At 44.6% G+C, this 22,693-nt stretch overlaps 1 protein-coding gene across 1 annotated transcript in view; it reads right to left on the minus strand.

Annotated features, from left to right (window-relative positions):
- The window catches only part of RYR3 (ryanodine receptor 3), a 249,302-nt gene extending 233,635 nt beyond the window's left edge, over nt 1-15,667 (minus strand). The window contains exon 1 of the mRNA XM_054400698.1: nt 15,617-15,667. Within this exon, the coding sequence (XP_054256673.1) occupies nt 15,617-15,667 (51 nt within the window). The remainder of the gene's footprint in view (nt 1-15,616) is intronic.
- Between the last annotated feature and the right edge of the window lie 7,026 nt (nt 15,668-22,693).

Raw genomic sequence — 22,693 nt, forward strand, 5'->3', positions numbered from 1 at the left:
GACCTGGGAACCAGAATGCTACTGACTGAGAGAATCTTGTTGAGGGGCTGCCAGAGCAGAAGGCTCACTAAAAGTGCTGGATTTCAGTTGAACAAGGCTGAAGTGCCACTTACTGTTATCAGCATCAATCCTCACTGCTTCCAGGGAGAATACTTACTCAATAGAATCCAGATGTGGAGCGTGAGTATTGAGGCACTACTCAGGGTTCCAGTGTGTAACCACTTTACCCACTCCCAGAACAGACTTAGGGTAAAAGTAAGGGTCACCTGAAGAAGCAGAGAAAGCTCTTGACACTTTTGAAAGCTTGGAGACCACATTTCCATCAAAAGTGCTGCTGGTCACCATCAGCCACTCCCTGTAACTTCCTTTACACCAGACAAATTAGAGCAGCCTGGAGAAGAGAAGGCTCTGAGGGGACCTCAGAGCTGCCTGCCAATAGCTGAAGGGATCCTGCAGGAAGGCTGCAGAGGGACTTCTCATCAGGGTGTCTAGAGACAGGCCAAGGGGGAATGGTTTGAAGCTGAGGCAGAGCAGGGTTAGAGTGGAGCTGAGGAAGAAGTTCTTCAGTAGGAGGGTGCTGAGACTCTGGCACAGGCTGCCCAGGGAGGCTGTGGCTGCCTCCTCCCTGGGGGTGTTGAAGGCCAGGCTGGATGAGGCCTTGAGCAGCTGAGTCTAGCTGAGAGGTGTCCCTGGGCATGGTGGGGAGGTTGGAGCAGATGAGCTCTGAGGTCCCTTCCAACCTGAGCCATTCTATGAACCTATGAACTATTTCCAGGCATGGCAATAAAGCAATTAAAATAAATTAAGATAATGAAGGCTGAGTTCCTCATCATTTCCCAGCTGTGGCTACACCGAAAGTACAAAGTCCATTCATTTGGATCTTCTGGAAAATGCAACAGAAATGAGTATGCACTTGAGAAGAAGATTATGCTGACCTCTAATACTGACAGGTTTGGGGGAATTCAGTTTTGGGGTTTTTTAAATCAAAATGTCAATTGACTAGGCACTGACTATGGACATTTCTATACATGATCAAACAGCTTCTGAATTCTATAGACTACTGACATTAAATATCTTGACTCTGTACCAGGTGTATGGGTCCTCTGGGCATTTTCCATAGACAGAAAATGAAGCAGTGAACTTCAGAGGGAGTCTTGGGAGATGGAAGTCATTTAGCCCTAAGCATTTTAGTGAATCATCTGAGGCACTTTAGGATATGCTCTAAGCTCGATGATCCTCGGGCTCCCTTTTGTACATGGCACTCTTGATGCAATTTGAAAGCATGTTCAGTCTTTGGTGTTTGAAATTCTGCATCTGCTGCTAAACAGCTGCTGAAGGGCTCTGAGTTGAAGCTGTGTTGTTTGCACAAATAATTTGTAAAGGTTTTTATGTAAGTTGCAGGTCTTTTGCATCACACCCTTATTGGAAAGAACTCAGGCTGTGGCAAGTGGGTCAAGGGAAGTTGGTTTTCTGGTACAAGGTATTAGGAGAACCTGATCAAGTGTTGGAGTAACTGAAGTGCTAAAAGGTTGACAGAGAAGTTTGCTGTGAGCTAAAGAAAGCTCAGACGTGTGCTGACTACTTGTCTGACCAAGGAACTAGCATTTGCTGACTTGGACAAGAGCCCAGCAGAAGCAACAAATCTGAAGTTACTACTGAATCTTTCACCTGATGTCACTACTGAATCTTTCACCTGATGTCACTACTGAATCTTTCACCTGAAGTCACTACTGAATCTTTCACCTGAAGTCACTACTGAATCTTTCACCTGAAGTCACTACTGAATCTTTCACCTGAAGTCACTACTGAATCTTTCACCTGATGTCACTACTGAATCTTTCACCTGAAGTCACTACTGAATCTTTCACCTGACGTCACTACTGAATCTTTCACCTGACGTCACTACTGAATCTTTCACCTGATGTCACTACTGAATCTTTCACCTGAAGTCACTACTGAATCTTTCACCTGAAGTCACTACTGAATCTTTCACCTGATGTCACTACTGAATCTTTCACCTGATGTCACTACTGAATCTTTCACCTGAAGTCACTACTGAATCTTTCACCTGAAGTCACTACTGAATCTTTCACCTGAAGTCACTACTGAATCTTTCACCTGAAGTCACTACTGAATCTTTCACCTGATGTCACTACTGAATCTTTCACCTGATGTCACTACTGAATCTTTCACCTGAAGTCACTACTGAATCTTTCACCTGATGTCACTACTGAATCTTTCACCTGATGTCACTACTGAATCTTTCACCTGATGTCACAATTGAATCTTTCACCTGAAGTCACTACTGAATCTTTCACCTGAAGTCACTACTGAATCTTTCACCTGATGTCACTACTGAATCTTTCACCTGAAGTCACTACTGAATCTTTCACCTGAAGTCACTACTGAATCTTTCACCTGATGTCACTACTGAATCTTTCACCTGATGTTACAATTGAATCTTTCACCTGAAGTCACTACTGAATCTTTCACCTGATGTCACTACTGAATCTTTCACCTGATGTTACAATTGAATCTTTCACCTGAAGTCACTACTGAATCTTTCACCTGATGTCACTACTGAATCTTTCACCTGAAGTCACTACTGAATCTTTCACCTGAAGTCACTACTGAATCTTTCACCTGAAGTCACTACTGAATCTTTCACCTGAAGTCACTACTGAATCTTTCACCTGATGTCACTACTGAATCTTTCACCTGATGTTACAATTGAATCTTTCACCTGATGTCACAATTGAATCTTTCACCTGATGTCACAATTGAATCTTTCACCTGATGTCACAATTGAATCTTTCACCTGATGTCACTACTGAATCTTTCACCTGAAGTCACTACTGAATCTTTCACCTGAAGTCACTACTGAATCTTTCACCTGATGTCACTACTGAATCTTTCACCTGATGTCACTACTGAATCTTTCACCTGAAGTCACTACTGAATCTTTCACCTGATGTCACTACTGAATCTTTCACCTGATGTTACAATTGAATCTTTCACCTGATGTCACAATTGAATCTTTCACCTGATGTCACAATTGAATCTTTCACCTGATGTCACTACTGAATCTTTCACCTGAAGTCACTACTGAATCTTTCACCTGAAGTCACTACTGAATCTTTCACCTGATGTCACTACTGAATCTTTCACCTGATGTCACTACTGAATCTTTCACCTGATGTCACTACTGAATCTTTCACCTGATGTCACAATTGAATCTTTCACCTGATGTCACAATTGAATCTTTCACCTGATGTCACTACTGAATCTTTCACCTGATGTTACAATTGAATCTTTCACCTGATGTCACAATTGAATCTTTCACCTGAAGTCACTACTGAATCTTTCACCTGAAGTCACTACTGAATCTTTCACCTGAAGTCACTACTGAATCTTTCACCTGATGTCACTACTGAATCTTTCACCTGAAGTCACTACTGAATCTTTCACCTGAAGTCACTACTGAATCTTTCACCTGATGTCACTACTGAATCTTTCACCTGATGTCACTACTGAATCTTTCACCTGATGTCACTACTGAATCTTTCACCTGATGTCACAATTGAATCTTTCACCTGATGTCACAATTGAATCTTTCACCTGATGTCACTACTGAATCTTTCACCTGATGTTACAATTGAATCTTTCACCTGATGTCACAATTGAATCTTTCACCTGAAGTCACTACTGAATCTTTCACCTGATGTCACAATTGAATCTTTCACCTGATGTCACTACTGAATCTTTCACCTGAAGTCACTACTGAATCTTTCACCTGAAGTCACTACTGAATCTTTCACCTGATGTCACTACTGAATCTTTCACCTGATGTCACTACTGAATCTTTCACCTGATGTCACTACTGAATCTTTCACCTGATGTCACAATTGAATCTTTCACCTGATGTCACAATTGAATCTTTCACCTGATGTCACTACTGAATCTTTCACCTGATGTTACAATTGAATCTTTCACCTGATGTCACAATTGAATCTTTCACCTGAAGTCACTACTGAATCTTTCACCTGATGTCACTACTGAATCTTTCACCTGATGTCACTACTGAATCTTTCACCTGAAGTCACTACTGAATCTTTCACCTGATGTCACTACTGAATCTTTCACCTGATGTCACTACTGAATCTTTCACCTGAAGTCACTACTGAATCTTTCACCTGATGTCACTACTGAATCTTTCACCTGAAGTCACTACTGAATCTTTCACCTGAAGTCACTACTGAATCTTTCACCTGAAGTCACTACTGAATCTTTCACCTGATGTCACTACTGAATCTTTCACCTGAAGTCACTACTGAATCTTTCACCTGAAGTCACTACTGAATCTTTCACCTGAAGTCACTACTGAATCTTTCACCTGATGTCACTACTGAATCTTTCACCTGAAGTCACTACTGAATCTTTCACCTGATGTCACTACTGAATCTTTCACCTGATGTCACTACTGAATCTTTCACCTGAAGTCACTACTGAATCTTTCACCTGAAGTCACTACTGAATCTTTCACCTGAAGTCACTACTGAATCTTTCACCTGATGTCACTACTGAATCTTTCACCTGAAGTCACTACTGAATCTTTCACCTGAAGTCACTCTCATCGCTGCCATTGCTTCTACCAACTGAAGCTGCCACTCATTACCATAGACATGATCTGCCAGGAGAAGGAACTGGGAAGGAGAGGTGACCTCATCACCAAACTGGCCATCAGCTCCTATTTACAGCTGAACCACATCTGTTAAGGCTGAGAATTGACTCACAGGAGGTGTGCAATGGCTGACAGCTATGCATCATGCTGCAAGAGAGATGCTACCAAAAGCAGATCCAGGAGAGGGGTGGGGGAGCAAACCAGTCAATAAGAATAACCATTTTCCTGTAGGGTTTTATACTGCCTATGCATGTCCTCATCCTGAACTACTGAGGATGGCACATATTTGCCAGTTGTGCTTCAGAACATTACTGTGATTTCCAGAAAACCAGTTTGCTAAAAGTTAGGCATAGTAAATATTCCAGAGGAAAATGTCCTCTGCTGCTAGAACAACACACACTTGTAATGCCTGGTACACAATTCCAATCTTCCAGCACCAAAAGCACTCCACCCTGCTAAGTCACAGACATAAGGAATGGTCTGGTGACTTTTTAATGACACTAAAGACGGAATCATAGAATGGTCTGGGTTGGAAGGGACCTCCAAAGGTCATCCAGTCCAACCCCCCGCACTCAGCAGGGACATCCTCCACTAAATCAGGTTGCTCACAGCCTTGTCCAGCCTCACCTTGAATAGCTCCAGGGAAGGAGCCTCAACCACCTCCCTGGGCAACCTGTTGCAGTGTTCCAGCAGCCTCGTGGTGCAGAACTTGTTCCTCACACCCAATCTCAATCTGCTCTGCTCTCATTTCAAGCCATTGTCCCTCATCCTGTCCCTGCAGGCCTTTAGGAACAGTCCCTCTGCAGCCTTCTTGTAGCCCTTCAGGTACTGCCAGGATGCTATTATGTCCCCCTAGAGCCTTCTCTTCTCCAGGCTGAACACCCCCAGTTCCCTCAGCTTGTCCTGGTAGCAGAGGTGTTCCAACCCCCTGGTCATCTTTGTGGCCCTCCTCTGGACCTGCTCCACCAGCTCCATGTCCTTCCCATATTGAGAATGTTAAATTTAAATTTCTACTTTGGAGAAGGAACCCAAAACAATCAATGGTGGCATACATTAATACCTCATGTTTTCTTTCTGAATCTTTTAAAGAGTGTTTGGTTTGGCTTTTTAAATTGAGATGATAATTTTACTGTCTCTAGAGCTGTGTGGCTATGTTTCTGCACTGTTATTATCTGCTTGGGGAAATGCTTGTTTCAGGGACAAAGTCAAGAAACAGGTGACTTGAAATTAGTGCCCTGCAATTGAATTCAACATATTCTAAATAACTCCATGCTGAATTTATTTTTTCTTCTCCTCCCTTCCCTCAACTCTGCTTTAATTTCTTGGAATCTGTATCGAATGCATCTGGCAGCACTCAGCTGTGTGGTCACACCACTGCCATGGGAACTGAGAAAGAAGGAACAGTCACAGCTGGATTTTAACATGAATCATACCCAGTCAGCATGGCAGAGGATTAGAAACAAGGCACAGAGATCAGGCAGTCCACTTGCTGCATTCTATTAAAATGTGGCAAGTCCAGTAGCAAACTCCCTGTTTATTGCTGAAGATATTAATCCACCTTCAGTTACAAAAAAAGCAGAGCTGGAGCAGAAAACAAATCCTCACAACAGCCACCAGTGGGGCTCAGGGGAAATCAGGAAATGTATGCCTGCAGCATTGATTTAGGATTAATGCATGCTCCCAAATCCATCCAAAAGGCTTTAAACTCACTAACATTCTAAGGTGACATTGAAAAGTTTGCTTGATTCTAGCAGATTTGCTGTTATTTTAGACCTGCATTGACACCAATACCCTCCCCCACCAAAAAACTCAAACACACACACACAAAAAATCAAATAAAAAGCCACAAACCCCCAGCTGACAAATCAGGAAAGGAAAAGAAACTGGCAAGGAGTTAGTTAGCTCTATCCTAGGAGTTAAATTGCTCATGACTAAATGCCATCATGCAGCACTCTGCACTGACAATACTGTAACACATGCACTGATTCCTGTCTGAAACAGCATTTCTTGTTTTTAAATTAACTGTTTAAAGGCACAGTAGTAAAGCATGATGCCTGAGCTCATGTAGAGCAATGGTGCTTTGTGTAGTTGGTGTAGATTGGCCAACACGAAGAAGTTTGTGAAAGTGCAACTCATAGAATCCAGCACAGGTCACACAGGAACACATCCAGACAGGGCTGGAAAGGCTCCAGAGAAGGAGACTCCACAACCTCTCTGGGCAGCCTGTTCCAGTGCTCCAGGACCCTTACAGTAAAGAAGTTCATCCTCATGTTGAGGTGGAACTTCCTGTGCTGGAGTTTCCATCCATTGCCCCTTGTCCTATCCCAGGGTGCAGCTGAGCAGAGCCTGTCCCTGTCCCTTCCTTCCTGACTCCCACCCCTCAGATATTCATAGATATTGATCAGATCCCCTCCCAGGCTGCTCCTCTCCACACTAACCAGCCCCACGGCTCTCAGCCTCTCCTCACCAGGCAGCACTCCAGTCCCTTCAGCATCCTTGCAGCCCGCCCTTGGACACTCTTAAGTAGATGGTCCTGCTCTGGCAGGGGGGTTGGACTAGAAGATTTCCAGAGGTCCCTCCCAACCCCTAACATGCTGTGAGCCTGTGAACTCCATATGCCATACAGGTACATCCTATGACATAGGGATAGATACATTTGTCATCCATACAGGTACTAGCATTGCACATCATACACCATGCAATGCTGTGCAGTGCAGCTCTGTACACTACTGCACCATGCAATCCTGTACAATGCATCTCTGACCTTTACTGCACCATGCAATATGGTACAATGCAGCTCTGTACACTACTGCACCATGCAATCCTGTACAACGCAGCTCTGACCATTACTGCACCATGCAGTGCTGTACAATGCTGCTCTGATCATTACTGCACCATGCAGTGCTGTGCAATGCTGCTCTGACCATTACTGCATCATGCAGTGCTGTGCAATGCTGCTCTGATCATTACTGCACCATGCAGTGCTGTGCAATGCTGCTCTGACCATTACTGCACCATGCAGTGCTGTGCAATGCTGCTCTGACCATTACTGCATCATGCAGTGCTGTGCAATGCTGCTCTGATCATTACTGCACCATGCAGTGCTGTGCAATGCTGCTCTGACCATTACTGCACCATGCAGTGCTGTGCAATGCTGCTCTGACCATTACTGCACCGTGCAGTGCTGTGCAATGCTGCTCTGACCATTACTGCACCATGCAGTGCTGTGCAATGCTGCTCTGACCATTACTGCACCATGCAGTGCTGTGCAATGCTGCTCTGACCATTACTCCTCACAGTAGGCACTGGGTATTCAGTCCAATCTCTAGATCCATGATAAGGAAGGTATCAGAGAAACAGACCCTTGAAGGTGCCATCTCCAACAGCAGCCTGTAGACAAGCCCTGCAGAGGTGTGCCCCTAACTCAACCACCTTCAATTTCAGAAAGAGAAATGAGCCTTCATCTCTGACTAATCATGCTGCAAGTCTTCCTTGCCTCGCTGTTATACCTGCCAAAGCTCATTTTGTCCTTTCTCCTCTGTTTCCCCTTTACCTGATACATTCTTTCAATAAACCATCACCTAGCAAATGCTGCAGGGTAGTTTTATTTTGCCCTCACGCACCAGCAAATCTACTTTCTAATTGTTTCTGTAACTATAGTGTAAAAATCACTACTTAACAACACGCTGGATATCATCTCACAGCCACCTCATAGCCTCCTTTTGCCTTCCTCTGATTTTAATTGCAAGGTTTGGCAGCATGAACATTCCACTCATTCTGTGTTTGCACCCCAAGCTGGGAAGAGAACTCAAGATCCTGTCTCAAAGAATGAGAAAGACCCAAAGTATACCACAACAAATCATTTGACGTTCTATGAAATGACAATGCAGTCCTGGCTGGATCACTTACCTCTCTTCCCAAGGCAGCTACGAAATCCCAACCATTAAATAAACCTCAAACACTTTTCATTGTATCAAACATACCAAATTGCTTCAGCATTTCCCTTTGCAGGTAAACATGGTGCAGTTTTCCCACAGAACTCTTCCTCATCAGGAGCCTGAAACACCCACTGAGGTCAGATGATTGCACTCCAAAGGCTCCGTTGTTACAAATGAATTGAACAACTCTGACACAGACACCAAGCCACTACTCCAGCGTGGCCAGAGTTAAAAATCAGACACATCACAGAGTCTGGAGCCAGGACTGTTGTCTTAATAGCAGGGCAGAGCATTTTCTTAAAAGTCTGTCTGGAAAAGGGTTTAGAATTAGCCTCAGAAGATCTTATTTCTGTCTCATCAGAAATAAACACTGACAGCATACTCCTGGAGATTGCAAATCTGTCTTATGTTACCCAGACCTTCAGCAGGGAAGGAGACCCAGACAAAGAACAAGCATGAGCTGAATCTTTTGCCTCTGGTGACAAACTGGGCAAGCCTATGCCCAAAGCTGAGAGCACCTGCAGGCAATAAAAGTGGTACAAATAAAGAGAGCAACATTATTTATAGAGAAGGATACCACAGGGTCTAAGAAACTGAACTCAGGAAAAATTCATATAACTAAGTAAGATTTCCATGGTAGAAACTGAAGGCTAATAAAGCAAAGAGAGTGGCTAGACTGGTGATAACCTGAAGTTTGAGAAGCAGAAAGAAATTAATTTGAAAGACTTTTTTCTTTATTAATTTATTTTTATGGAATGGAAGAGAGCTGGTAGGATTTTGGTTTGGTTGGGTTGTTATACAATTTTTGTTCCTCTTAGAAGACTTGGAAGTATGGACTGCTGTACAATTGTTTAAAATGGTGGCAATAGGATCAGAAGGTGGAGATTCAGTGCACAGAGATCACAGAAACGTTCAGGTTTGGTGACCCCCTCAGGGCCACCAAAATAAATAGATCAATAGACACAGAGACATAAGCATTATGTTCCTACCTCACTGGAACTCCTAATCCACACCAGCTCCCAGGCTCATAGAACAGAATACAGAACATTGCTCTTCCTTTCTTTTTACTCTCTGCCTAAAGGGAGTTGACTGACTAGTGGACAACTACTTGTCCTGGTTTTGAGCCACGAGCTGCCCCAGGCAAAAGGACAGAAAAGATATTTTACCCCTTCCCAAGGAGTAAAATAAAAGTGCTCCCGGGTGGAGTAGAAGTTTAAATGGAAGTTCTGTATACAATTATTCTATTTCCAAAAGGCATTCAGGCTGAAGGAAATACGTTCACAAATTAGGCTCAGTTCTTCACCTGGGCCAAAACCTTCCAGAGCCTTCCAGAAACCACCACTCAGCCTCAGGCCCAGGAGCAGGACAAATTTCCCCCCCTGACTAGCCCCAGGCCTACTGCAGACCTGGTGGCGTAGCTGAAAATTCTCTGCCAGCTAAGGCCAGGAGAAAAACCTCTCCCCCACAACCCACAAAGATAATAGCATGCAGGAGTCCCAAGGCAGAGAGAAGAGAGAGGGAGAAGTGGCTTAAATAGATACAGGAAAGCAGAACAGAATAACAGATTACAGTATCCTGGGACAAACTGCCAGTCCCCCTGGGACTCTCCAGCCTCTGGAGGCCTTTTCTTTGCTGCTACACCAATTAACTCCTGATTTCCCTTAACCTACAACACTACTTGATCGTGAATTGCAGCACAATTCGGTGACAAGAGACAAAATGTCCTAATTAATTTGAAAATAATCCCATGGAACACATTCAGCTGTTCAAGAAGCATGCAGAACCTGTGCCAGTTCCCTTAAAAAGGGGCTCTAGGAAAATTCCACTGATTTCATCTCACAAGGCACTCTTCAGCCTTTTGCACCTTGGGCTGTATTTAAATTTCTCTATCACCTTTATGTAATCTCATACACAACTCAGATCAATTTCCATATTTTCCCGGGTTTTAGTTAACCACTGCTAAAAACTTCTCCCTGGAAATATCTTCCATTACTGCCTGAAATTTGTCCAATATGTTTGTTTGGAAGCATTTATCTGGGTGAGCATTATGGAGCAGATTTTCTGTACTGTACTGGAAGAAGCCACAGAGATCTGTGCTACAGAATACCACCAAGAAGTTAGGAGCACAACTATTAAATTGGACTATAAAGGACTCATTATTTGAATGTTTCCACTTCACACATCCTTTGTTATGTCACTTAGGATATACCACTGAGGACATGGGTTTGATACAACAACAGGGACTGAAAGCATCTCAAGTACTCATTTTCTGCCACACGAAGCCTGGGTAGACTGAACTGCTTTAGTACAACTCCTGAAACAATAATAATAACTTTTAAAAAAGCATGAGATAATCACTTTTTGTACTTGGCAACAGTGAAAATTATTGAAAAAGAAAAATCTAACTCATATGATACCTGACAACTCCTATTGTAACACTAAGATAACTTCCCATCTCACCTGGGCCATCTGAACAGCTGAAGAGCTCAATTTCAAGGAATATAGACAGCAAAGTGCAACCACACATAAATGTGGATGAACCACACATAAATGTGGATGAACCACACATAAATGTGGATGAACCACCCAACTACCTTGATTCTGAGCAGCAATTTAACACACAAATGATCAAAACCACACTGCAAGCCCGTTGTGCCAATCCATGCACATGGACTAGATCTTGGGGAAAATTCAAATCCAAGTATTCTATTCTAGGTCTTTGTGACACCAGTACAAAGTATAACAGAGAACTACACTCGGTCTGTGACAGAAAACTAGGTCACTGAGAGAAGCTGTGGAACCAGTGAGAGTCAGAGAATCACAGGATCACAGGATCAGAGGATGTTAGGGGTTGGAAGGGACCTCAGCAGATGATTGAGTCCAACCCCCCGCCAGAGGAGGACCAGAGAATCCAGCACAGGTCACACAGGAACACATCCAGATGGGGCTGGAAAGTCTCCACAGAAAGAGACTCCACAACCTCTCTGGGCAGCCTGTTCCAGTGCTCTGGGACCCTCAATTGTGGAGGCCTTTGTCACTCAGAGAAATGAAGAATTTCTAAGCATTTGGGGAAGGAGTCAGGGACAGACCAAGGCACAGACACTTGAATGCCAAACACATCCACACACACTGCTCAGGGCCATAGCAAAGAAGGCAAAGCTTTCCTGACTGGTGTGTGATGAGCCCAGCTGGAGAACAAAACAGAAAATGTTTGTTTGTATTACAAGAAGTGAAAACACTTTGCACAGACATGATGAATTTCAGGGGAAATTGCAAAGCAATGCACCTATTAACTAATGATGCCATCATCATTTGGACTCCAAGGTGGCAAAACAGCTTTGACATTCTTCAGCACAAGCACGTTTATGAGGAGAGGCTGAGAGAGCTGAGGGCTCTGTAGCTTGGAGAGGAGGAGACTAAGGGGAGACCTCATTCATGTTGATAAAGACGCGCAGGGTGGAGCCAGGCTGTGCTGGGTGATGCCCAATGCCAGCACAAGGGGCAGTGGTGGAAACTGAGGCATAGGAAGTTCCATGGAAACAGAAGGAAACATTTTGTCACTGCGAGGGTGACAGAGCACTGGAACAAGCTGCCTGGGGGGTTGTGGAGTCTCCCTCTCTGGAGATATTCAAAACCTGCCTGGCTGTGTTCCTGTGTGACCTGCTCCAGGTGACCCTGTTCCGGCAGGGGGCTTGGGCTGGATGTGCTTTTGAAGTCCCTTCCAGCCCCTCACATTCTGTGATTCTGTGAACTGCCTCTGTGCTTTCAGTGGGGGTGTGACTTTTCTTCCCTCTCCAATCATGCTCCCTGTCAGCAAGCGTAGTCATAGGTGTTTTGATGGAGGAAGACAAAAGTGATCTGCTTCAAGGCATCACCCCATATTTGATTAATTTGGCAGCAGTAGCAATGACAAAGGAATGGGAGTAATTGCTCAAAGGAGGGCACTTTTCAGTTCGTCACAGGAGTAAAGTCCCAGTAGCTAGGAAAGGCTGAAATAAGAACACTTTACACTCACTCAACCACATTGCCAAGGGCAACAGGGATCCTTTTCTGTCCCTTGGGCAGAACAGCAGGGGTTACCCTGTGCTCTCACCTGATGCTGCAGAAACATCACTTCCATTAATTTCTCATGGATTCATACCTTACAAAGGGATAACAAAGAAATGAGAGGTGAAAGTCTCCTAAAGAAAAACAAAACAAGAGCAGGAAAGTAAGAGATAGCAGTTTGGCACCTCCCACACTTAAGTGCTGTGTTCCTCCCTTCCATACATGACACAGAGGCAGGCACTCATATACTGAATATCCACCTCACATCCTGATGGAAGCTACCACCTAGAAAACCAGAGAAACAATTCGAAACCTGGTAACAGAAACAAAACATCAAAGACTTCATAGCAAAGGCAGAGGAGCAGGGGAGCAGTGTAAGAAAGAAAAAAGAGTGTATTTACTTGTATTAAGCTGAGCTTAAATCAGAAAAAAATAAGACAGGAAACTACGCTGCCACTGCCACTTCCTTCACATACAATCATTGCTTATAAAGACTTTGCCCAAGATCTGAGTCTGCAACAGTGATGACAATGGAAGCATTCTTGTCCTGTCCTCTGCTCTCTAGAACCTGTTCTTAAGGTCTTTGTCATTCCCACTGCTGCCAGTTTAAACAAATATGACGAATGTCTCGGAACAGAAAGTGACAAGAAGAAGCTTTCCATTGAAGTTTATAAATATCGACACAAGTTTGCTGCTCCCTAGAAGCAAACAAAAGTAGCACTTATGCATTAGTGAGCTTCCAGCCCCTCTATGGCAGCAGAAAGCCTAAAAACATTGCACAAAACGAGGCTATCATTTAGATCCAGAAGAAAAGAGACATCCTACCCAACACAAAACCAGGAGACACAAAGGGAAAGTTTTCTTTTAAGAAAGCAAAGAATTATTTCTTGCAAGTCTAGTGAAATTAAAGGCTTGCCATCTCAGAAAATATCGTAGGACAATTAGAGCTCCAAAGGAGACCTAATTTTGTTTTGTGCTTCACTGAGAAAGAGTTATCTCTGAAAGCCTAAAACATCCTAGAACATTTCTGTCTACAGACTCAGAAAGAAGGATGTGGAGATGAACAATGTCAAAAGCAGATTCACCTACACAAGCCTGAGAAACATTCACTAGCAATTCAAATTCCCAGGAAACATTTTGACTTGGAGAGGATCCTGACTAAACAACAATTGTACTGGAAGGGCTCTAAACGGCTACGTTACTTCATTTTTGTAGGGACAGTGTTTAGGCCACAATGAAAGCTGTAAGTAGTAAGTACTAAAGGCTTACATCACTGTAGCACCCAGCACCTTCTTCTGTGTGTGAAAACAACTGATCCCTTCTCCACCAAGGTGAAGAAAGTTATAATGGAGAGGAGACAGAAGCAACTGCTGTGATTGTTCACTGCAAGGAGAAGCTTCGAGACGAAAATCTGCTCCATGTTTTTCCCTGCAAAAGATTTCCTGAGACTTGGTGAAAGGACCACTTTTGCATAGTCTCACTTTTGCTTTTTCCATTTTTGGCCCTCACCTTTGCTTTGCACTTAATTTCACTCATCAGAAGGAAGTGCAATGGAGTTCTACTAGCATGAGAACAGTTCAGAGCAGCAGAAATTGCCATCTCATGTAGCACACGCAGGCTGCCTATGAATAGGTAAAGCTACTCCACCACTGAGGAGGACTGTTCCGTTTAAGCAACACCTTAGAAAGTAAAAGGATGAAAGACATTCATTTTAAAGCTCTGGTCTCAGATAAAAGCACCTAGAAGCTGAGTAATCTACTAAACTGAGTAACACAGACACCTCCAAAGAGTGTAATGGGAAGGGGGGGGAGCTGTTGAAGAAGATCCTTCATTGTGATTATCCATTTCCCTCCCCCCATGAAATTCTCCCAGGCTTAGAAGTGCTGCTGGCACTTCGTCACATCGAAACAATTTACATAAGCAGCAGCAGCCATCGCCACTCTCCAACCTTTAATTCCCAGAAATCGGCCTTGGAATTCCCTACTTTGGGCACTTCAAATGTTTTATTTTAAAGGCTTACCCTTTGAAAGTTGTATCGGCCCTAGAGGAGGCTGCTTCTGCAACATTATTTGTGTTAAATGCGACGTAAAGAGAGCATGGGGAGAGTAGGGAACGCACACATCAGTAGCAGGTTTCTCATACTAGTTACACAACAACACACTCCCAGTCATGCAGGGTGAAAATAATGAAAGACAGCAGATGACACAGGGAAAGCAGCTGATCCTCACCCCAGAAACGAACGGGTGAAAACTAACTTGCTTCAAAGTCATAATTGGTTGTCGCATTAGGTTTGTGTGAAGCCTTAGCAAAGAATGGTGTGAGAGCTCTCTCTATAAAATCACACCAAGTGCAGGCTATTTCACTAATTAGCACCCCTGCCCAAAGAAATCCTTCTCTCCTTTCCAAACAACCCGCTTTTAAGCAGAGAAAAGGCTCCAAACGTTTGCTGAGCCCTGACTTCCAACATCTGTTGGCATTCCCTACACACGAGTGTGCTTCTGCGTGCATGTTTATCAGAAGAAGTCATCAAGGGCTTGCTCGGTTTATTCATCGTTTTAAGGCTGTCCTATTTGCAAAGCTTCTGTTAATGTCAGTGAAATCTAAGCCAGACAGAAGTTTCAGAGGTCAGATATTTGGCATGCTACATTTAGAAACCCAAGCACAAAGTTGACGAGGACGCTTCAAACACAGGGGATTACAGCGGAAATGGGGCTCCCTAGAGCAAACTGGCAGATTCAAGAACACGCTGAGACTGGCTGATGCTGCTAAAGCTCATATTCCTGCTTTATTTTCTTCCACTGGCTACATCAATTCTCCCACCCGGCAGAGCCCAGCACGGCAATAACACTTCATTTTTAATACGGCAGCAAAGGAATAGACAGCAGACAGAAAATCCTGTCCTGCACGACCTATTAAAAAACAAACAAAAAAAAAAAAGGCAGATACTCACAGTTCGTAGGAACTGTATTTCATCTTCCCCTCCTTCACCCCCTTCAGCCATGGCTCTTGAGGAGTCAGCTCTGCCGACTCTCCGATCGTCTCCACCGGCAGCTCGCTGCGCTCTAGGGCTGCTCTTCTCCTATCAGTATTAGCATATAGCTAATCCACAGCCATATAGGGAGCTCAGCTAACTCCACTGCACTGCAGACTGTCAGTCAACCCCCTCACTGCCAGAGCCAACTGCGCCGCTTCGTCAGCTCAGAGCTAGCAATTCTTTGCCTTTTCTCTACCCTAGAGGCAAACACCCCTACTGTTAAGGCATTGCAGGAAGTATTCTATGCATCACTAGGTGTTGATTTTTTGTTTTTTCCTCCCCCCCACAGATGCTGTTTGGTCAAAGCAGCAATAGCAGTGAAGTGTTTGTGAAAGCAGGGCTTGTATTTGCATTTTCACGGAGCAGGGTACCCAGTATTGCACTGAAATGCATTGAATCCAGCAACTTTGAACCTACTGATTTGTGCAGCCAAAGGATGTAAATCAGATGATCACAGGGCAAGCTGATTTTTGACAGCAGATATCTCCAGCTTGCTTACAATAACTTCCCCTTTCTTGCTTCTCTGCATAAGCAGCTGCAAATCTGATTTCCAAGATGACTTAATGATCTGTACCTGTTCTGTGTAGTTATTTGTCCTACCCTTTTCAATGATGTTTGCCCATATATCCTAAGGGCTGCAAAGGTTTGATTTATGCCTTCTCAGACCTGCACCTGAATTATGGATAAAGGGTGGTGCAAATTTACTTCAACACATATAAACTGCTGATGTTAAAATAAAACTTAAAATGCCTTGAAATTCTACTCCAATAATGGGGAAAAAAACCCTGTAATTCATGAAAATTGATCAACTCTAGGAAAAAAAAAATACTTAAGGGAGGAAAAGAGAAAGGCTGCAAAGAAACAGAAGAGCATTGAGGAGACTCTAGCCAGCCAGTGTATGATGGTGCATTTTGTGGTGAGGTTGCAACCCCAGCCTACCCATAGATTCCACCTCTGAGAAGCAGTACCCAGACTTTGTGCTGTCCATGTATCCATTGCTGCCCACCCTCACAGAGTGCTGTAAGCACACAGTCTGTTTGAACAGTAAAAACCTGTGCTTTTGTCTCACAAAGGAGAAATGCAGGCATGAGGGTAAAGGAAGAGCACAGCACCAAGTGCAGCACAGTGAAAATGGAAACTCTGTATTTATACACAACTGCCCTCTGAACTGGAACCCAAGGCTCACTGTCCTTCCCTCCTTAAAAACCCAACAGTATTCTGCTTGTTCATGAGTTAAAGCAAGCGTAGGCACCAGCCAAACAATGAGATGCCCACAGGTTTCTCTCCTTGAAGGGCAAAAGGCTTTGAAACATGCTTCAGTTCACTCCCTCTTAATACCCTGAGGAACTGCCCAAAAATTGAATGAGAATCCCATTGCTCAGCAACAGGCAGCTTCAGGCCAAAAGCAACTCAGTAGCCTCCAGCTGACACAGTCCTACCAGCTGGCCCTGCCAGCACAGCCACTCCTCTTCCCCCAGCCCACAGTTTTTGCTGGCTGCTGCGAGACAGAGGAAGGTGGCTTGTGCAAGACAAATGCAAGGTAGCAGGCAAACATTTCTCTGAAGTGACAGGTTGCTGAACATCTACTTTTGTGTTTGGCTTTTGTGATGTGTTTTTGCTCCAACCATCTCTGAATGAACTCCTCCTTACCTCTTTCCTCATCAATCCAAAGAAGAGAAGCCTAAGAGGTCTTCCTTCTGAAATATAGCTATTGCAGAGGATAATAAAATATCAGAGGAATGGGCAAAGCTTGCTTCAAGCCAAAGCATGACACTCAGTGTTTTACTGAAAGGCAGGTCGGGTAGAGAGGGCCAGTAATGCTGCATGTTTAGCAGTACATTTGCACACATACTGCATGGCAAAAGCCACACAGGTAAGGACAGCTTTCCTGCAATCAATCTGATTGCAACCTGATATCAATCACAGAAGCACAGAATCCTGCTTTGGTTGGAAAAGACCTCTAAAATCATCGAGTCCAACCCTCAAAGAGAGATCTTACCAAGGGTTTACATCCAGCCTTCACTTGACATACACCACACCACTTTATCTACTCAGCTAACAAAAGGAGAGCTGATTGTGGTGTGTGAGGAGACAGAACCACAGAGTCATGGAATTGTTTCATTTGGAAAGACCTCTAAGATCAGCTGGAATTGTTTCATTTGGAAAGACCTCTAAGATCAGCAAGTCCAAATGTCAACTTAACATCCCAGTGGCCATTAAATCATGTCCCCAGGTGCCATGTCCCCTTGCCACTCAAACACCTCCAGGGATGGGGACTCCACCACCTCCCTGGGCAGCCTGTTCCAATGCCTTGCAGCATTGAAATTCGCAGCAAAGAAATTTGTCCTCATATGCATTTGGCACAACTTGAGGCCATTTCCTCTTCTTCTGTCACCTGATACTAGGAAGAAGAGACCAACCCCTAATTAGCTCCAGCCTCCTTTCAGGGAGCTGCACAGAGCAATGAGGTCTCCCCTCATCCCCTGCTCTCCTGACCAAACACCCCCAGTTCCCTCTGCTGCTCCTCACCAGACCTGCTCTCCAGACCCCTGACCAGTTTTGTTGCCCTTCTCTGGAAGCACTCCAGCACCTCAATGTCTTTTTAGAATGTCCAACTATCAGCTTAACACCACTGTGGTCATTAAACCTTGTCCATGAAAACCTGAAACAACCTTTCATGCAGACCAAAGCACCTGGAAAATTGTAAAGGAGAAATACCCCAAAACCTGTTGAACCAAGTGCAAGTCATGACTCATAAAAAGCCCAAGTGCTCTGTTTCCTTAACAAAGAGAAATCAATGTCGTGTAGTACATGCCCTGGATGAGATTTATTTCAATTACTGCAGTCAGACTTCCAGGTACTAAGTTCTGAAATTGCAGAGGTGAGATGAATCCATCTGAACCAAACAGGAAGGGGTGGGAGGCAGAGGGAGGCAGTAACTTTTAAAGTCTTTTCTTCCTATATTGGAAAAGCCCAGGTGGCCAAGAAAGCCAAAGGCATCCTGGCTGGGATCAGCAATGCTGTGTCCAGCAGGAGCAGGGAGGGGATTGTCCCCTGGGACTCAGCTCTGGGGAGGTCACACCTGGAGTGTTGTGTCCAGTTTGGGGCACCTCAGTCCAAGAGAGATGTGGAGGTGCTGGAGCCAGGGCAGAGGAGGGCAAGGAAGCTGGGAAGGGCCTGGAGAAGAAATCTGATGAAGAGCAACTGAAGGAGCTGGGGATGGGTAGTGTGAAACAGAGGAGGCTGAGGGGAGACCTCATTGCTCTCTGCAACTACCTGAAAGGAGGTTGTGTAGAGGCTGCTGCTGGTCTCTTCTCACAGGTCATTAGTGACAGAACAAGAGGGAATGGCCTCAAGCTGTGACTGGGTAGGTTTAGACTGGACAGTAGGAAACATTTTTCCCATCAAGAGTGGTCAGGGATTGGAATGTGCTGCCCAGGGAGGTGGTGGAGTCCCCAAGCCTGGCTGTGTTTCAAGGTGGTTTGGATGTGGTGCTTGGGGCTATGGTTTAGGGGTGACGCCAAATCTAAAAGATCCTGAGGGTCTTTTCCAGCCTGAATGTTTCTGTGACTCTGTGATTCCATCAGAATGTTTCCTATAAAACTTAAAAAATTCAAAATATTGTATTTACATCAATCAATATAGGTAGGTATAGATAGCTAAGTCTGCAGCTTCTCATAAGGCACCTGCAGAGGTTACCAATATTTATTTATTCAAAGCCAGGACCTCACTCTGCACTTTTAAAGAGAAAAGGCAAAGCACATGGAAAAAGGAGTATTGGAAATACCTCCAGCATTATAACAGAGATCACATAAGACACCTTAAATTCTGGCTCTCATAAGACTTGACCAGCAGGTTTGTCTTTCTCTCTGAAAGCCCACCTGCTTCTCTTTGTTTGATACTCAGCTTTCCAAAGCAGCCTGGGAATTGTTCAGGGAAACAATTGCCTTCCCCGGGAAGCAAAACATTTTGGTTAGATTATATGATTTAAAAATTGCCAAGTGAACTGGAAAAGCATTTCCTAGTGCTGCTGTTCCTCAGAGTGGAGCTCTGCTTGGTATTTTGTCTTAGGTATTTAATGAGAAAAATACTCAGCTGGTACAGCACAACAAAATGTATAGTACCATAAAATTGTCAGCTCTGGAAAGGGATCATCCACTTCCTACCCCCCTGCCATGGGCAGGGACACCTCGTACTAGGTTAGAGGGAATGAAGCAAAACTAAAAGTGGTAGATTCAGATTGGATGTTAAGAAGTTCTTCCCCATGAGGGTGGTGAGAGAGGTTGCCCAGGGAGGTGGTGGAAGCCTCATCCCTGGAGGTTTTTGCAGCCAGGCTGGATGTGGCTGTGAGCAACCTGCTGTAGTGTGAGGTGTCCCTGCCCATGGCAGGGGGGTAGGAATTGGATGATCCTTGAGGTCCCTTCCAACCCTGACAATTCTATGATTCTAGGATTCAGGTGGACTGACTCTTCACATGAGTTCTCCAATCTAGGTTAGCTTTAGGCAGACTCAGTGCTGCTGCTGCCAACCAACAACTCTGAGTTTTCATGGTGGCAGTAGCCTGGCAATAAAGTAATAACCTGAATTTTACAAAAGGAACTAAAAAATCACCCTGCAGCAAAAGAAAACAATGATGAAAAAAGAAATATCTGGGTGCCTGACACCACCATTCTAAGAGGGATCAAACACCTAGCAGAAGGTCTTTACAACACCTATGATGGGAGGTAGATGTCTGTTGGCATTTTCAAAAGCCACATCAGTTATCTAAATGTCTCTTGGCTGGTATTCTCCACTGATAATTACAGGCCTGAAGTGATAAAATATAGATGCTGCTTGAAAATGATCAGGGGGTTGGAGCACCTCTGCTAAAAGGACAGGCTGAGAGAGCTGGGGGTGTTCAGCCTGGAGAAGAGAAGGCTCTGGGGAGTCTTGAAAGGGATTACAAGGATGGAGAGAGATTGTTTGCAAAGGACTGCAGGGACAAGACCAGGGGCAATGGCTTCAAACTAGAGAAGAGCAGATTTACATGGGGTGTTAGGAACAAGTTCTGCACCATGAGGCTGCTGGAGCACTGCAACAGGTTGCTCAGGGAGGTGGCTGAGGCCCCATTCCTGCAGATGTTCAAGGTGAGGCTGGACAAGGCTCTGAGCAACCTGATCTAGTGGAGGATGTCCCTGCTGACTGCAGAGGGGGTTGGACTGGATGAGCTTTGGAGGCCCCTTCCAACCCAGACCATTCTACGATGCTATGATTGGCTCTGCATTCTTTAGGCTCCACTCAAGTACAAAAATATGCATAAAAGTAGTCTTAAAAAGTCACTAAAAGACACACTGGGAAATGTAGACAAATGTCACAACAGGATTCAAATTAATTATATAAAGTATTTTGAGTCCAGGCATTAAGGCAGTCAGCTGCTTGCCCTGTTCACAAGCACCAAGCACTTAGGAAAGGTTAAAATTCCACTCACAGAAGAGAAAAACATTCCTGAGGATTTGCATTTAACAAGTTCTAGTTTGTTGGTTTGGGTTTATTTGATTGTTTAGGGCTGGGATTTTGTTTGTTGTATTTATTATTTAGTTAGTTCTGTTTTGTTTTGGGTTTGATTGTTTTGGGTTAGTTCTAAAGGAATTAAATTACATTTTATAGTGAAAATGCAGGATCCTAGTCAAGTTAAGTATAATCTTCATCAGAAGGGAGTTTTATTATCTCACACATTTCCAAGCTTCATCAACCTTCATTTTCCCCCTGTCCTTAAAAAAAAAAAATTACTTCTGTTGAGGCTTCCTGCATCCCCTGTGTCCATGCTTTCTTACATAGCACAAAGTTTCCTTTTGTTTTCCTTCCCTGTAAGGGTGCCAGAGACCTGGAGCAGCCTGTCCAGAGAGGTTGTGGAGTCTCCTTCTCTGGAGACTTTCCAAACCCCCCTGGATGTGCTCCTATGTGCCTTGCCCTGGGTGATGCTGCTCTGGCATGGGGGGTTGGACTGGATGAGCTGTGGAGGTCCCTTCCAACCCCTACCATTCTGTGATCTTAGATGCAATTCCTTCTGAATTCATAAAGAATGCTGTACAATAGTGTTCCAGAGTCCATGGCATACTATACCTACTGCTTTTAAGACCTAATTCAGTACCTTTCTGAGTAACTTCAACACTACTGGGGATTGCAGGACAGTCTCTGAGGGCAGACTGGAAGCTGATGCCCACCAGTCACAAGGCTCTGAGGTGACCTTCTTGTGGCCTTCCAGTATCTGAAGGGGGCTACAAGAAAGCTGGGGAGGGACTTTTTAGGCTATCAGGTAGGGACAGGACTGGGGGAATAGAATAAAGCTGGAAGTGGGGAGATTCAGGCTGGATGTGAGGAAGAAGTTCTTCCCCATGAGAGTGGTGAGAGCCTGGAATGGGTTGTGCAGGGAGGTAGTTGAGGCCCCATCCCTGGAGGTGTTTGCAGCCAGGCTGGATGAGGCTCTGGCCATGCTGCTGTAGCGTGAGGTGTCCCTGCCCATGGCAGGGGGGTTGGAACTGGATGATCCTTGTGGTCCCTTCCAACCCTGACTGATTCTATGATTCTAAGTTGATGTTAGGTTGCCATCTGCTGGTGTAAAGAAGCCTAACTGTCAGCAGAACCTCTCAGGCAACTTTCAAAGAATCCTAGGATGGTCTGGGTTGGAAGGGACCTCCAAAGCTCATCCAGCCCAAGCCCCTCTGCAGTCAGCAGGGACATCCTCCACTAGATCAGGTTGCTCAGAGTCCTGTCCAGCCTCACCTTGAAAACCTCCAGGGGTGGAACCCCAACTCCCTCCCTGGGCACTGTTCCAGTGTTCCACAACCCTCATGGTAAAGAACTTGTTCTTAACATCCATGCATAGCTGTCCAGGAGGGCTGTGGAGTTCTCCTCTCTGGAGGATGTGTTCCTGTGTGATCTGGTATAGATGTCCCTGCTCTGGCAGGGGGCTCGGACTGGATGAGATTTTGAGGTCCCTTTTAGCCCTTAACA

Source organism: Indicator indicator, chromosome 4, assembly GCF_027791375.1.
Source record: "Indicator indicator isolate 239-I01 chromosome 4, UM_Iind_1.1, whole genome shotgun sequence".
Taxonomy (NCBI): domain Eukaryota; kingdom Metazoa; phylum Chordata; class Aves; order Piciformes; family Indicatoridae; genus Indicator; species Indicator indicator.